Below are 16,982 nucleotides of genomic sequence, written 5' to 3' on the forward strand. Positions count from 1 at the left end.
TTCTCACTTGGGACAAGAATACAAAAGTATGACAGAGTTAACAGTTTTATGAGTGAAAATGACCATTTTAATAACTAAAACATGAAATTAATAATAAAAAAAAAAAAAAAAAAACTCTAGTTGACCTGTAACTTACAAAAATCGTTGCGTCGCGAAGCTGTTTTCTGCAATTACCATGATAAGGAACGCTCAAAACACCAGATTGTTTTTTTATTCTGTTTACCGTATCAATTAGTAAGAACATAAAGTGACGGTACAAATTTTACTGCAGCCGACAATAAATGTCCTAGGTGATGCTAGAGGCAATTTTTGTTTTAATTCAAAACTTGTTAAAAAAATCTGTCGTGCATATATACAATAAGAAGATGTGGTACCATAAGAATGACCAATAGACAACCCGTTACATGGACTTTTCTATGCTACAAAATTTTACTAGTAAAAAATTAAAGAGAACTGAAAATTTTAATTTAAAACTCATTTCTGTTGGAGAGGTGTGTTCTCAACTAAAACATCTTAATATTAATAAATCCGCAGGTTTAGATGGAATTGGTCCCAAATTTTTAAAGCTAAGTGTAGAAATAAAATCGCCATCATTATTTTTTTTAATAAACAAAAGTATAACTTCAAATTGTTTTCCGCAAAAATTAAAACTTGTGCAAGAAGAACTGCTATACATAAAGGAGGACCAAGAGATATTCTCCAATTTCTATTTTAAATACCATATATCTAAAATTTTCGAGAGACATGTATGTACACAGTTATATGAATTCCTAAACAATAAAAAAATGTTACATATCACCCAGTCAGGTTTCAGACAAGGTCATTTGTGCCAAACAGCGCTAACTAAACAATTGGCGAATGGTTAAAATATTTAGATAACGGAGAGATAGTTGGTACTGTTTTTTTTTTAGATTTCAGTAAGGCTTTTTGACCTTATTAACCATACCATACTTTTAGAAAAGTTAACATTTTATCATATCGGAAAACATATATATATATGATAGATTGGATAAAATCATATTAGTCTGAAAGACAACAAGAAGTCCAATATGCTAACATTAAATCTGATAAATCGTTTGTAAAGTATGGAGTGCCTCGAGGTTCTATTTTAGGTCCTCTGTTATTTTTAATACATATAAATGATTTACCACTTCATGTTTAACAATCCAACGTCATGGATTTATATGCTAATGATTCAACATTGCATTTTCATGATAAAAAACATTGAAAAAATAAACAGCATATTGCAAAATGATTTAAATGCTATACAATCTTGGTGTAACAATAACAGTATGAAAATCAATGCACAAAAAACGAAGTGTATAAAATTGAGTTCAAATCAAAAACTTACACAACTATCATAATTATGTATTACCGTCAACGAAACATGTATTGAGCATGTCCATTCTTTCAAATTACTTGGAATTGACATTGATGAAAATGTAAGCTGGGAAGATCATGTTGATCGTATATGTAAGATTATCTCATCTAAGATCATCTAAAACACCGCTTTTATATAAAGTTAAAGTATATTTGCCAATAGGCACAAGGCAACTATTGTATAATGCATATATTCTACCATATATAGACTATTGTAGTTCAGTTTGGGGAAATTTATTACAAAAAGATTCAGGTAGAATCATAAAACTTCGAAAAAGAGTAGCAAGAGTTTTACTGGAATGCGATATTTCTATTCCATTTAATTTCATGTTTTCATCTTTAAAATGGCCATCTTTTACCAAAAGAATAAAATACCAAATATCAGTTCTAATGTATAAAATTGTAAATGGACTAAGTTAACACCTGATTACTTAGCAATGGCAAATATTGATGGTGTGCAACACCACAACTTAAGATCTGTCTCTAATAATGATCTTTTTGTTTCAAGACCAAATACAAATTTTTATAAAAAAATCTTTTCACTATTCTGCAAGTATGGAATAATTTACCAGTCGAATAAAAAAATGTCGTAATGTGGAATCATTCAAGAAACATTGTTATAATCATTTTCTTGAAAGTTATATGCAAGTCAAATAATTTGTTTTCCTGTTACAAAACTTTATCAAATATTGCCATTTATTCCATATTGATGAAACTTTAGTAGGTTTTTCTATATGAATGGGATTTTGAATAAATAAGCATATAAGCCCTTTCACGATAAATCCCGAGCATGCGCATAAACGCTTCCGGACGGCAACTTGTTTACACTAGATACCAACATGGCGACCCGGGAAAGTTTAAATAAGTTAAATCTCAGTTCTTTAAAGATCCTTGCCGCGGAGCATAATATTGAAGTGGAAAAGAAGAAAAAAGAAAGGATAATTTCGGATATACTGACAGAACAAGTTCCTTCATCTACTTTAACACCGATTATCAAGCAGGCAGTCCTAGTGGGTGATGTGACGATTCCCAGTGAACAAAATGAAAACCTCCCACCCTTCAATAGAGTGACTTACACCATCTGTGACCAAACCAAATTTCCAATAATCAAATTTGCACATATTTATGATTTTATGGTAACAAGACCTACGTATTCAGGGACAACAACTCAAAATTTCAAGGGGCTAGACAAGGCAGTCAAACATTATGATGCTGGTGATATCCAAGAAGTAGGAATGGCACAGGTAATGAAACCCAGAATATTTAAGATAACAGACTTGAATTTGACAGGCACACTAAATTAAAATGATATATAGAGGTAGCACTAGTTAATTAAATGAAAATAAAGACACCAAAAACATTATAATTTATATGTATGCCCATGATCATTAAAAATCATAATTCAATAAGAAACTTAATTATAAAAACTAATTATTTTGATATGTAATATTTTTCGGTAAAGAATACATTGACTAGATTTTCAATTTGCACAGCTCAATATCATATATAGGATTTATATGTAATTTTTTTTGTATTTCTGGTCAGGAAAACTTGCATCATTTTTAAATGTGGTAGTTAATAATAAGAACATCAGTCTGCAAAAAAAATATCAAATGAAATATTAACAGCAACTCCTTTAATTTAGACTATAAGATTTATACTTAGAAATTTTTGTGGTTGCCATTAAAAGCATCCAGATGAGTATTCTGGCAGAAAGTAACAGTTTAACACAAAACAATTATACTTTGTATATATTTTCAATTGTATAGACAAACATCACTTTTTAAAAGAAAATAAATTCTATTTATGAAGAAAGAAAATACTGTTAATAAGCAAATAATTTATACAAAACTTAAATCTTTCTTTGTGATTTCAGATCAATGAACAGACAATTTATATCAGAGCAATGTGCCAAGCATCCATGAAGAAACAAAGATACCAGGTGTATATATGCACTTTGAAAACAGATAGTGGGGATTTTATGGTGCAATATGGATACTGTCAGTGTCCTATAGGGTAACTATTAGTAAAAAGTATTATAATATTTTAAAATAAAAAGATTTTTCTTAAACAAATTCCACAATTGATTATGTTGTGCTTATGAACAATTCAAAGTTAACCCTTGTTCCACTAACAATTTCTTTTAAAAGTGAGCTGCCTTATATTTAAGATCTAGGTGTAAACGTTTACAAACTTAATGCTTAGGTGGGGGGAAAAAATTCATTTTGGTTCTGATTTTCATTGAATTTTGCCCTACCCCATATTTTCTTTATTAGGGCTGTAGAGAAAACTAATTTTAAATCAGATACCACATTTTACCTTAAACACTGTCATTGTAATTTTCTTCTTAAATCTTATATCATTTAGACATCAGGATTTAACCCCTACATTTATAATTAAAAAATAATAAACTAATGAAAATTAGTACAGTAGAAATCTATGCTCCATTTATTTGTTATATAATTTGTAACTAAAATGTTTATTTTTATCAACAATATGTCTTCTAATATATTATTTTTTAATTTTTAGGTTAGCACAGTCATGTAGCCATATTGGCAGTCTCTTGTTTGCATTGAGCCGAGCTAAAGTCGGAATAACAGAGGCAGAGAGCTGTACCTCTAAATCCTGTACATGGAATGTTCCGAGGAAAGATGTTCAACCAAGACCATTATGTTACATGGCATCAAAGAAACCAAAGTTGGCTTCTTCATCTGAGGAAGGAATTGCAGGTACATCTGAGGCTGGTAATACCACATTCCAGTCTTTTGACCCACGCCATACAGCTGACCGTACAGTAAATCTGGACTTAACATTACAACATTTAATGGAACTAAAGAATGTTTTTCCTAATACAGGTATAGTATAGTAATCAGCATTATATTAAAAAAAAAACAGTTTTAAAAAAAATAATATAATAAAGTAATTGGATATAAAAGTATTGAAACACAATCAGTGTCAATGCTTTAACTCATTTTTATAAAGGTGACAAATCATACCACAATATATTGCTTCTTCTGTTATGTTTGATACATATATGCATGCGCCTAATTCTCACTGAATTGCTCAATTTCCACATTACCCAAAATATTCCCATAAGTAAGCTTTCTTTCCTTTCTTAAATTTAGCACATTTTTTTATTAAATAAAAATCAATAGTATTATGAATCAGTTTACTTTGTAAATTATGGGTTTTTCTATTGAAGTAAAGGGGAGATAATTAGAATTAATGGAAATATACATCTCATTATGTTGAACCCTCAACATTTTAGATTTCTCTGCAATCAAATAATTTTTAATGACACTAAGATATTATTTTATTTTGAATAACCATCTATTTATCTTATAGGTAAATATGAAAAAAACATTGAACTACATTGAAGTGTATAATTTCAAAGGGCTTATTATTGCAAAGCAAATATTAGGTGTACAAATTTTTGCAAAATTTGTTTTGTCTTTATTAAACAAATAATTAATTTTTGAAATTTTATTTAAAAAGGCATGTCTCATTTATGGAATATTCCTGAATCTACTCCTGATGTACACCAAGAAGTGGAGATGGATACTTGGGTTGACCCAATGGAAAGAAAGATGAAAGAAATGCTATACACAGAAAACAACTGTAATTATATTAACACATTTTATTTAAATGGCTATTAGCATGATTCTAAAAATATTTATCCAAGATAAACTCAAATTAGTGAGGAAAATTATTTGATTGCAAGGAATTCATGCCAATATGTTTTATAAATACAATATTATATAATCACAAATACATGTAAATATTAATCACTGGTAGATGCAGAAAGGGATGGGTGTCCAAACAACACATTTGAATTATTGTACATATTGTAAGAACCCCACATTTATCCTGGGTTTGGACCCCTTTCATAATGGTTAGATCCCCCACTATGCATGCTGGACTCACTGCAATGATACTTTTGCTTCAAAAATATATAAGTGTGTGCACTTTTTTTACAATATAAAATATAAATCTCCTTTCAGTATGCTCACAAGCTAAATAACCTTCATGTGAAAAAAAAATTCTTCTACTTTATGATTAAATGTTTGAGCAAACACCCTATCTTATACTTTATATAATACTTTTAAAACAGTACCACCACCATCAATAGAAACAGAGCTGGTTGATTATATAGAGAGAAATACAAGGTTGCAGAGAGGGAGCACAGTATGGAGAGATCTTCATAAAGGAAGGATAACAAGTTCCATGTTTGGTGATGTTATTGCTGCAGGAAGAAGTCCAAATTCTCTTATAAGACAAATAACTGAGGGATCCTCCCTTGATAGGTATTCAAATTTAAATTGCAGAAATTTCTACATAAAAAATGTACAATTATCAATGAGACAACTCTCTATCAGGAAATAATTAACAACAGATTTTTTTTTTTAATTTGATGTAAACAACAGTACTACTTAAAGTGATGAATGTAATTTAAATACTTATAAGCAGATAAGTACAGAACATTTGAATTTTTAACAGAATGTCTTGGTAAACTATATGACAATATAGACTAGTTGATAAAATGAATGCAAAATAATACAGGATTTTGATTTTAATTTAGTGTGACATTCAAACATTCATATTTCTGTAATAGTTATTCATGTATAAATATCACAATAACCACATAATTGACAGAAAATCAATACTATCAGTCAATTCATATGGATTACTAATTTGGACAAAGGGTTATTGACCAGTCAATAAAGAAACTATTATTGTTTTGTCCAATGAAAGTCCATGATTATCTTTGCAAAGTTGTAGTGATAAAAATCTTTATGTACATTTCTGTTTTGCAGGTATTCATCACTTCCTGTTGCTATTCAGTGGGGAGTAGACAATGAGGACAGGGCAAGGGCCCAGTATACAGAACTGAAGCAATGCATTCATGATGAGTTCAAAGTAGAGACAGCAGGGTTAACTTTAAACAATATCTACTCATTTCTAGGAGCAACTAGTGATGGCAGAGTGATTGAAGGAGACAGTGTTGGTCTCCTAGAGATTAAATGTCCATTTTCTCTGAAGGGAGTGAAAGTCAACACATTGGAAATTGACATGATTCTGGGGATGAATGACCCTAGTTTTTGTTTGGTTTCTACACCTGATGGCCCAACATTGAACCCACTTCACAAGTATTATGCACAGGTCCAAGGTGAAATGGCAATTAAAGAACTTCCTTGGTGTGACTTTGTTCTGTGGACAGCAGCAAAAGAAAACAACATTTGCATTGACAGGGTGTACTTTAATGCTGAATTTGTACAAAACATGCTACAGAAACTTGTTAAATTCTATATGGATAACATTTTTCCATGCTTTTATCAGTAAACACATAATTACAATTTTAAGAATAAATATAATAGTTAAGGCAACTTGAGGGTATAATTGCATAACATCAACAAATTGATTTTTTTTAAAAATGTCATCAAGATAATGATTGTTGCATTTGTGTAACCATTTTTTCTAATTTTTAAAATGCTGAAATCCTTTAAAATAAAATGTTTATGTGGAAATTTAGTATTTTTTTGAGATTATATCTAAGGGAGATAATATATGATTTGTATATTCAGCATGAACAAGCAAATTTTAATGAGCTATATGACCATTAATTTATTTTCTTTTTAATTCTAAGTTTTCGTTCTAATAATGATAAAATAAATGAAATATGTATAATTTCTTTCATTCAAAAATTATCCATCATGAAACCAAGGATTTGATGTTTGCGTTTACCCTAAATGTACTACTTAAAATTATTTTGAAGTGGAAATTGCACTGCAATAAAAAGACCATTGAACAAGAATTATTTTTTATAATTTACAATATTATTGAGCTTAGCATGAAAATATTATGAGTTAAATCAGAAGCACATATAACTTTGACAGACACAATGCAATTTAAACATATCTTCAATAGTCCATTTGCCAATTTGTCATCAGTTTAAAAAAATAAAGAAACAAGTATTAACATCAAACTTTTTAGCTTATTAAAAGATTAACTTGATTAACAATATTTTTAAAACTGTATTATTTATAAGATCTCAAACATAACATGAAGATAAATATTTCTGCTATCTCATGGTAAATAAAATAATATGTCCTAAGGGAAGTAACTCAAGGAAATGAATATTTTATTACAGAATTGGCAAACAGGCTGAGAAGAGTAAACAAGGGTAATAATTATTGAAAAACAGAATCAGGATTGCAATCAGGAAATAACTGACCATCATCATTGATTCTTTTTATTTGCTGAAAACTTTTGAAAATGCAAATTTAGACCTTTAAATTCTTATATTAAGTAAACTTTGTGTAACATTTTAGTTATCAAAGAGTAAGACTTATAGCCTATTACTTGACTAGGGGTTCATCAAAATTTGTTAACCAACAACACACTTTAAAAATTTGTGTAGATTGTGGTGCAATAGATAAAGGCATAACACCATCAAAAATGTGAAAATTTTTCACTCTTCCAATACTTCTTTCTACATGAATTCTTAACTTTGCAATTTCTTGTGTTTCAAAAACCTGTTCAGTTGTAAACTGAGCAGAAATACCTTTAAAGGGTGGCATATTTAGTGTACAATTCTTTTTGTCTAATAAATCTTTTATAGTAAAGCCTTTGTCAGCCATTACAGAGTCATTCTCATCCAACAAATCCAGTATACCAGATTCAAGAGTTATCTGCCTGTCAGAAACTCTACCACCCCAACCTTCTGAAACAAAAGATATAACACCAGATGGAGTAATTCCAACTAAAAATTTCACAGTATTATGATTTTTATAGTTAGAATATGTAAGGCTTTGGTTAACAAGACTAGCAGAACGTTGTAAAAAAATTTCTGTACAGTCTATAATAACCCTTGTTTTGGGATATCTGGTCTTAAAAGCATCTGGCATGGTACGGTCAACTATTTCTCTGCTTGGAAATGGGTTAATGACTTTAAGCTCCTCATACAATAATGATAGCCATGAAGAAAAATATTTTGAAAATGTTGATTCTGAAATTTTGAACCTTTCGGCTATATCTCTAACGAAAAGTCCTAATCTAAGTCTCATTAAGACTGCAAAAAACTGATCAATTAAATCAATGCAGTTGGTTGATGTGCGTTGTCTATCTTGCTTCTGATAGGTGTCTGAACCAGTCCAGTACTGCATTCTCTCTGCCTTTGGTTTCAGATAACTGAAATAGTAATTGACCATATCTTACTGCATTTAAGGAAAATTCTGTTCGAAAGATAGTATCTTACAATTTTCACATGTAGGAGTACTACTACAAATTCAGTAAAAAGATTTACACGAGTGACGAACAGTGACTTATAAACATTTAATTTTTTTTGGATGATTAAAACTGAACTTATTTATAAATTTTGCTAAATATATGTTGATTTATATGTATTTATAAAAATGGCACCTCAGTTTGTGATCATTTGTCCTGTGGTAATTTATACTGGTACATTGTAACAAGTATGATTTTTCTCCAACTGGTAATTAACTACATGTATATACAATTTATTGGATTCATGTGAACTGATTGAAACTTAGTGTGGGAGAATATGATTAAAGAAATGTTACTGTATTTTATAAAATGTATTAGTTCTCTTGTTTCAGTGTGTTTCATCTTTTTTCGTAAACCCAATTGCAATTTTTCATGGTAAGAAAACATTTACTCTATGTAAACTTCATGCAATACTTGTATTAATTAAAAGTTAATATTACAGATTTTAAAAAAAACACATTTCAGAGAGTGTAATTTTGTGTTTAGACTATTGTGAAAAAAAAAATTAAGATCTTACTTGAAGAGCCACATGAACACTACAAATTTAGGTAGTCCTGTATAAAACCTGGTCTTCTGGTCATTGTCTCCTATTTTTTTTATAGTCCATTTATGGTGTTGCAGTGCGGCTCTCAATTCTTCATTTTCTTTCCTCAGCACCATGTTTTCCTGTAATAATGGATCTGTATCACACTGGGACCCTGAATTTCAAAATTGGCATTTCAGCAACTTTTAAAAAATAATAAAGATTCGTTTACAATTTATAAAAATATATACTGAAAGATGGAAAGGTAATTATTTTTTTAATGTAAGTCACCACTCAATATCAGGTTCTATAGAGAGTTTTTTAAAGAGAAAATATAGAACAATAAAGGCTTGGTATTTTTTTGGGTGTATATAAATTAACTTGAATTTGCCGCATAGTTGAATTTCTTCAACAAATTTACCTAGTTCCTTGAAAATTGGACAATAGTGTTTGTACTTTATAAATATTTGTGTTATAATATGTTGGTTTATAATGTTATTAAACGTTACTAAGTAGAAAAGTTACTGAGAGCAACCAAACCTATACCTAGAGTTTTGTTTTAATTATTATACCAAGGATCTTACATGTAGTAAAGAAATGTTTGAAATTTGGATGAGCATTGAGAGGGAGAATTCAATTGGACCTTACAGTGGGTAAAAGCATAGAGATCTGTTTTTTTTTCTTTTTAAAAAGGTGCTTTCTTTTATTTCAATGAGGGTCATGCAATTGCTTACCAACACTAGATGTAAGCAACATGCTTGTGTCTGACAAACTTTTGTCCAGCTGATTATACACAGGAGGTTCCTGTAACTCCTCCATTTCCACATCTTGTCCAGCTGTAGCATAAGAGGAATGCATCATTACTGAGCTGCTAAGGCATGCCTTCTCTGTTTGCTGGACTTTTAATTTCTGTTCTTTAACATTCTAGATTTGTCATGAGAAAAAAATATATGTACATATCATCTCTCTGGTATAGGTCATTTGTCTTAAAACAAAAATTACCAAAAAAAATTATGAAATATGGTCTTGAAGAATAACCAATTAGGTCTTATAATATTTCTACACACAATTGGCCTTGTTAAAATATGCTCTGAGGATATAGAATATAGAGGATAAAGTATTATGGAAAGCAGTTATTGGAAATAGACTGTTCCAAGCATTGATTATTGGCAAAGTGAAAAAGCTAAACTAACTGAAAACTGGGTCAATAATTTTATTATAAATTTAATGTTTCTAAACTTTTAGAAACTTTTGTGTGAAAATACTCAAAATCAGAAAAAGAAAATTTTCTATATTTGTCTTTGTTTAAAATGATGTGGGTGTGTTTAATTAAAAAAATCACTAAATTGTTTTTACATATGCATATGGAATAGAATAGACAGTGCAAGATTTTTTAGGACAACTTTAAATTTATAAATATCCTTTAATCAATGTTAATGAAACTGTTTCGTCCTTGCCAGAGGAACTCTTCAGGTGGCTTATGGCTACCACGACAGTTTTTCTTTGAAGTTATAATTCATAAAAATTGAGGTATAACATATATAACAGTGATATTGTTTGCCTTAAATTACTGGAGAATAGAGGATTTTTACCCTGGAGAAGAATCTCAATATGAAAAAATGGCTTAAAATTATTAACAAAAAGACATTTTTTTTTCCAAACAGAGCAGTCTCAGTAGTAATTATGCATGAATACAAACTGAAAAACACTCATTTACACATTTTTCATATTAAAAGTACTATATGTGCAAATTTTAGGGTCTTTGTGAATCATCACTGACAATAAGGGGTCTTATTTCAACTGAGGGTTTATCTCTGGAAAGGGGGTCTGTAAATTGAAGTTCCAGTCAAATTCATAGTTTATTCTGAATTTCCCAATTTGATTAAAATGACCCTAATTTCCCAATACAAATGGGAAGGAATAGTTTTGAAAAAAGCCAACAGTATCACTGAAATATGTTTTGGAAATTTATTACTATAACACTGACAATTAAGGAGGTATTTGACAACATTTAATCACCTGCAACAAATTTCTACTGGCAAGTCTGACATTTCGATCTAGCTCAGACACAGAGGGGTCTTTTTCTTTATATGAAAATATTGTTGGCCTGTAATTCATATCACTTGGGTCGTCACTGTGCCATCCGTCGACGAAATGTGCAGAACAAATCCTACTGTACTCGTTTGGAGCCCAGTCTGCCCTGTTTACTGCTATTACCCATGCTTTCCTCTTCCTTATGTCCTTAGGGAAACGGAAAAAACTACAACGATTCTCTTTATCTGACGTACTTTGCCGGTTTGAACACTGAAACACGACACAATTGAAGACCATAACGAACGTAACTAATGTAAACAGAAATAACAAATGGTTGCCGTCCGGAAGCGTTTCTGCGCATGTACGTATAGTAGGACCGCAGTTAACGTGAAAGACTTTATTCACCTGCGGAAAAAGGATATTCACCGCGCATAACGTCGCGTGCTTTTACCTGCACTATTTTGGTAAAAAAACGATTGATGTACAATTGGTATGGACGTCAAGTTGGTTACCTATTCCCTATTCCCTATTCGTTACCTATTCCCTATTCCCTATTCGTCACCTATTCGTTACCTATTCCCTATTCCCTATTCGTTACCTATTCGTTACCTATTCCCTATTCCCTATTCGTTACCTATTCGTTACCTATTCCCTATTCCCTATTCGTTACCTATTCGTTACCTATTCCCTATTCCCTATTCGTTACCTATTCGTTACCTACTGTAAACCAACTTAATTTCGCGAGCGATTTATTTTCGCGACTTTCGCGATTAGAAAAATGACGCGAATTTAAATCGTCGCGAATATGTATAACTTGGATCTTTCCTTATTTAAACAACTCTAGTAAATAAGAATATCGCGAAATTAAATAGTCGCGAAGTTGACTAGATAAGGCAAAACGCGAAATAAAGTATCCGCGAAAATAAGTTGGTTTACAGTATTCCCTATTCCCTATTCGTTACCTATTCGTTACTTATTCCCTATTCCCTATTCGTTACCTATTCGTTACCTATTCCATATTCCCTATTCGTTACATATTCCCTATTCCCTATTCGTTACCTATTCGTTACCTATTCCCTATTCCCTATTCGTTACCTATTCGAACAAAGTTTGGGACTTATTGTTTTTGCTCAGTTCTTATTATTTTTATTATTCTTCTTCTTCCTCTTCTTCCTCTTCTTCCTTTTCTTCTTCCGCCACTTTAAAATGAACTTGTCCGCAGCATTTCTCCAAAACTACTTGTCAGATTTACTTAGGGTTTCATAAAATGTTAGACTAATATGTCTAGGTGAGCCATCAATCGTTCATTTGTGCATTGGGGTCTATTAAGGGGTATTTTGGGGGGCAGAAAAAAGGGAGGGGTTTACTATAGAACCCTATGGGATTTTATTTTCTAAAATTTTCAAATGAATATAACTTGAAAACTGTAAGTGATAGATACATGCAGTCTTCAGAAATGATTAAAGGACAATAAAACAAATCACATGAAATATAGTGGAGTCCCTGGGGGTCATCCCTACCCCCTTCAATTCGAGAATATGCTTTTAACTTGTAAACGGTCCAGATCCCCACCCCTAAACCATATATATTCTTGTATGGGACAATAAAACTAATCAAATGAAATTATATAAAAGTTCCTGGGGGTCACTCCCACCCCGTTCAATTTGAGAATGTACTATTATCTTGTAAACGGTTCAGATCCCCAACCCTAAACCATATATATTCTTGAAAAGGACGATAAAACAAATCAAATTAAATTAAATGGAAGTCCCTGGGGGTCATCCCCATCCCGTTCAATTTTAGAATGTGCTATTATCTTGTAAACGGTCCAGATCCCCACCCCTAAACCATATATATTCTTGTAGGGGACAATAAAAATAATCAAATGAAATTAAATGGAAGTTCCTGGGGGTCACCCCCACCCCGTTCAATTTGAGAATGTACTATTATCTTGTAAATGGTCCAGATCCCCACCCCTAAACCATATATTGTCTTGTAGGGGACAATAAAACAAATGAAATGAAATAAAAGGAAAGTCCCTAGGGGGTCACCCCACCCCCTCTTGTTTGAAAACTTATAAACGGTCAACATCCCCACCCCTAAACTATATATATTCTTGTAAGGGACAATACAACTAATCAAATGAAATTAAATGGAAGTTCCTGGGGGTCACCCGCACCCCGTTCAATTTGAGAATGAACTATTATCTTGTAAATGGTCCAGATCCCCACCCCTAAACCATATATATTCTTGTAGGGGACAATAAAACAAATGAAATGAAATAAAAGGAAAGTCCTTAGGGGTCAGCCCACCCCCTCTTGTTTGAAAACTTGTAAACGGTCAACATCCCCACCCCTAAACTATATATATTCTTGTAAGGGACAATAAAACTAATCAAATGAAATTCAATGGAAGTTCCTTGGGGTCAACCCCACCCCGTTCAATTTGAGAATGTACTATTATCTTGTAAATGGTCCAGATCCCCACCCCTAAACCATATATGTTCTTGTAGGGGACAATAAAACAAATAAAATGAGATAAAAAGGAAGTCCTGAGGGGGTCATCCCACCCCCTCTTGTTTGAAAACTTGTAAACGGTCCAGATCCCCACCCCTAAACCATATATATTCTTGTAGGGGACAATAAAACAAATAAAATGAAATGTAAGTAAAGTCCCTGGGGGTCACCACCACCCCCTCCTGTTTGAATACTTGTAAATGGTGGAGATCCCCACAAGTAAGCCATATATATTCTTGTATGGGACAAAAAATCAAATCAAATGAACATGGGACCATATGAATAGCGAGTTATGGGAGCTTTATTTGGGAGACTTCGTAACAGCATCCTGTTACAATTACTTCTTGTTGTTTATACTCTTATATCTGGTAATTGTTCTAAATTTGTTGAGGTAAAATGATCTTTTTATGACCTTTTTATATGTGTTTGTGCTCAACCGATCCTTTTACTTTATGTTCGATACTCATTTGTTCCTTATTTGATTTTTATACGTTCTACCTTTTAACTGCTTTATGTCCGTATGTTTGAAGATGGATCTTGGTTCGAAGGGATGAAATCACCGTGTTAGCGCTTGCATCAAAAAAAGATGTGGAATGATTGCCAATGAGACAACAACCCACAATAGACCAAAATGACACAGAAAATATCAACTATAGGTCAATGTACGGCCTTCAACAATGAGCATAGCCCAAACCGTGTAGTCACCTATAAAAGGCCCAGAAATGACAATTTCAAACAATTCAAACAACAAAACTAACGGCCGTATTTCATATACAAAAAAATAAACGGAACAAATATGTAACACAAAAACAAACGATAACTACTTAATTTCAGGCTCTTGTCTAGGGACAGGCACATACTAACATAATGTGGTGGGGTTAAACATGTTAGCAGGGTGTACATCGTTTCGGAGCATGCTATTACCTTGTTTAATTCGTTCCATCACTCGCTTATAATTCGCTTATAATACGTGTATCATACGTTGCACCTTTTAAAACATGATTTTCAATTGTTTTGTTGTCTCTGGTGGTAGATTTGGGTTCTTAGAGGTGATATAACTCTATAAGCGCATATGTACCCGTTCCAGCGCTCGGATAATACCCTGTTGAATATTCGTTACTTATTCGCTTTTAATACGTTTGTTGTACGTTGAACCTTTTAGAAAAGGATTTTCAATTGTGTTCATATCTCTGGTGGTAATAATGTGTTCTTATAGATGAAATATACCTATTAGCGCGTATGTACCCGTTCCAGCGCTCGGATAATACCCTGTTACTTATTCGTTACTTATTCGCTTTTAATGCGAGGGGTAAGTATACGTTGCACCTTGAAATAAATCGTTTTTTAATTGTGTTCATGTCTCTTGGGGTAACAATGTGTTCTTAGAGAAGAAATGACCCTATTAGAGCGCATGTACTCGTTCGTTCCAGAGCTCGGTTAATACCCTGCTACCTATTCGTTACCTATTCGTTACCTATTCACTTATAATACGTTTGTTGTACTTTGCACATTTTAGAAAAGGATTTTCACTTGTGTTCATGTCTCGGGTGGTAACAATGTGTAATTAGAGATGAAATGACCCTATTAGCGTGCATGTACCCGTTCCAGCGCTCGGTTAATACCCTGTTACCTATTCGTTACTTATTCGCTTTTAATACGTTTGTTATACGTTGCACCTTTAAGAAACGGATTTTCAATTGTGTTCATATCTCTTGTGGTAATAATGTGTTCTTACAGATGGAATACCCCTATTAGCGCATATTACCCGTTCCAGCGCTCGGATAATACCCGGTTACTTATTTGTTCCTTATTCGCTTTTAATGCGCAGGGTATACGTTGCACCTTGAAATAAATCGTTTTTTTTAATTGTGTTCGTGTCTCTGGTGGTAACAATGTCTTCTTAGAGATGAAATGACCCTATTAGCGTGCGTGTACCCGTTCCAGCGCTCGGTTAATACCCTGTTACCTATTCGTTACATAATTCGTTACCTATTCACTTATAATACGTTTGTTGTACGTTGCACCTTTAAGAAAAAGATTTTCAATTGTGTTCATGTCTCTGGTGGTAACAATGTGTAATTAGAGATGACATGATCCTATTAGCGTGCATGTACCCGTTCCAGCGCTCGGTTAAAACCCTGTTACCTATTCGTTACCTATTCGTTACCTATTCGTTACCTATTCACGTATAATACGTTTGTTGTACGTTGCACCTTTTAGAAAAGGATTTTCAATTGTGTCTATGTCTCTGGTGGTAACAATGTGTTCTTAGAGATGAAATGACCTTATTAGCGCTCATGTACCCGTTCCAGCGCTCGGTTAATACCCTGTTACCTATTCGTTACCTAGTCACTTATAATACGTTTGTTGTACGTTGCACCTTTTAGAAAAGGATTTTCACTTGTGTTTATGTCTCTGGTGGTAACAATGTGGTCTTAGAGATGAAATGACCATATTAGCGCATATGTACCCGTTCTAGCGCTCGGTTAATACCCTGTTGCCTATTCATTACCTATTCGTTACTTATTCGCTTTAAATACGTTTGTTGTACGTTGCACCTTTAAGAAAAGGAAATTCACTTGTGTTCATGTCTCTGGCAGTAACAATGTGTAATTTGAGATGAAATGACCCTATTAGCGCGCATGTACTCGTTCCAGCGCTCGGTTAATACCCTGTTACCTATTCGTTACCTATTCACTTATAATACGTTTGTTGCACGTTGCACCTTTTAGAAAAGGATTTTCAATTGTGTTCATGTCTCTGGTAGTAACAATGTGTAATTAGAGATAAATTGACCCTATGAGCGTGCATGTATCCGTTCCAGCGCTCGGTTAATACCCTGTTACCTATTCGTTACCTATTCACTTATAATACGTTTGTTGTATGTTGCACCTTTTAGAAAAGGATTTTCAATTGTGTCCATGTCTTTGGTGGTAACAATGTGTTCTTAGAGAAGAAATGACCCTATTAGAGCGCATGTACCCGTTCCAGAGCTCGGTTAATACCCTGTTACCTATTCGTTACCTATTCGTTACCTATTCACTTATAATACGTTTGTTGTACGTTGCACCTTTTAGAAAAGGATTTTCACTTGTGTTCATGTCTCTGGTGGTAACAATGTGTAATTAGAGATGACATGACCCTATTAGAGTGCATGTACCCGTTCCAGCGCTCGGTTAATACCCAGTTACCTATTCGTTACCTATTCGTTACCTATTCACTTATAATACGTTTGTTGCACGTTG

General features: G+C 32.6%; 2 protein-coding genes across 2 annotated transcripts; one reads left to right on the forward strand and one right to left on the reverse strand.

Moving 5' to 3' along the window:
* Nucleotides 1-2,146: 2,146 nt before the first annotated feature.
* On the forward strand, nt 2,147-9,119 carry LOC139502838 (uncharacterized). The gene is made up of 6 exons (XM_071292467.1): nt 2,147-2,624; nt 3,257-3,396; nt 3,910-4,235; nt 4,876-4,998; nt 5,492-5,684; nt 6,195-9,119. Exons 1-6 carry the CDS (start codon nt 2,220-2,222, stop codon nt 6,718-6,720), a joined length of 1,713 nt encoding a protein of 570 aa, XP_071148568.1. The 5' UTR covers nt 2,147-2,219; the 3' UTR covers nt 6,721-9,119.
* LOC139502839 (uncharacterized) lies at nt 6,623-11,589 on the reverse strand. Its single transcript, XM_071292468.1, has 4 exons — nt 11,207-11,589; nt 9,922-10,111; nt 9,182-9,362; nt 6,623-8,568 (listed from the first exon to the last, which is right to left on the reverse strand). The coding sequence occupies exons 1-4, from the start codon at nt 11,516-11,518 to the stop codon at nt 7,737-7,739; spliced, it is 1,515 nt and encodes a 504-aa protein (XP_071148569.1). The 5' UTR covers nt 11,519-11,589; the 3' UTR covers nt 6,623-7,736.
* Nucleotides 11,590-16,982: the final 5,393 nt, after the last annotated feature.

This window comes from Mytilus edulis, chromosome 14 (assembly GCF_963676685.1).
Source record: "Mytilus edulis chromosome 14, xbMytEdul2.2, whole genome shotgun sequence".
NCBI classification, from domain to species: domain Eukaryota; kingdom Metazoa; phylum Mollusca; class Bivalvia; order Mytilida; family Mytilidae; genus Mytilus; species Mytilus edulis.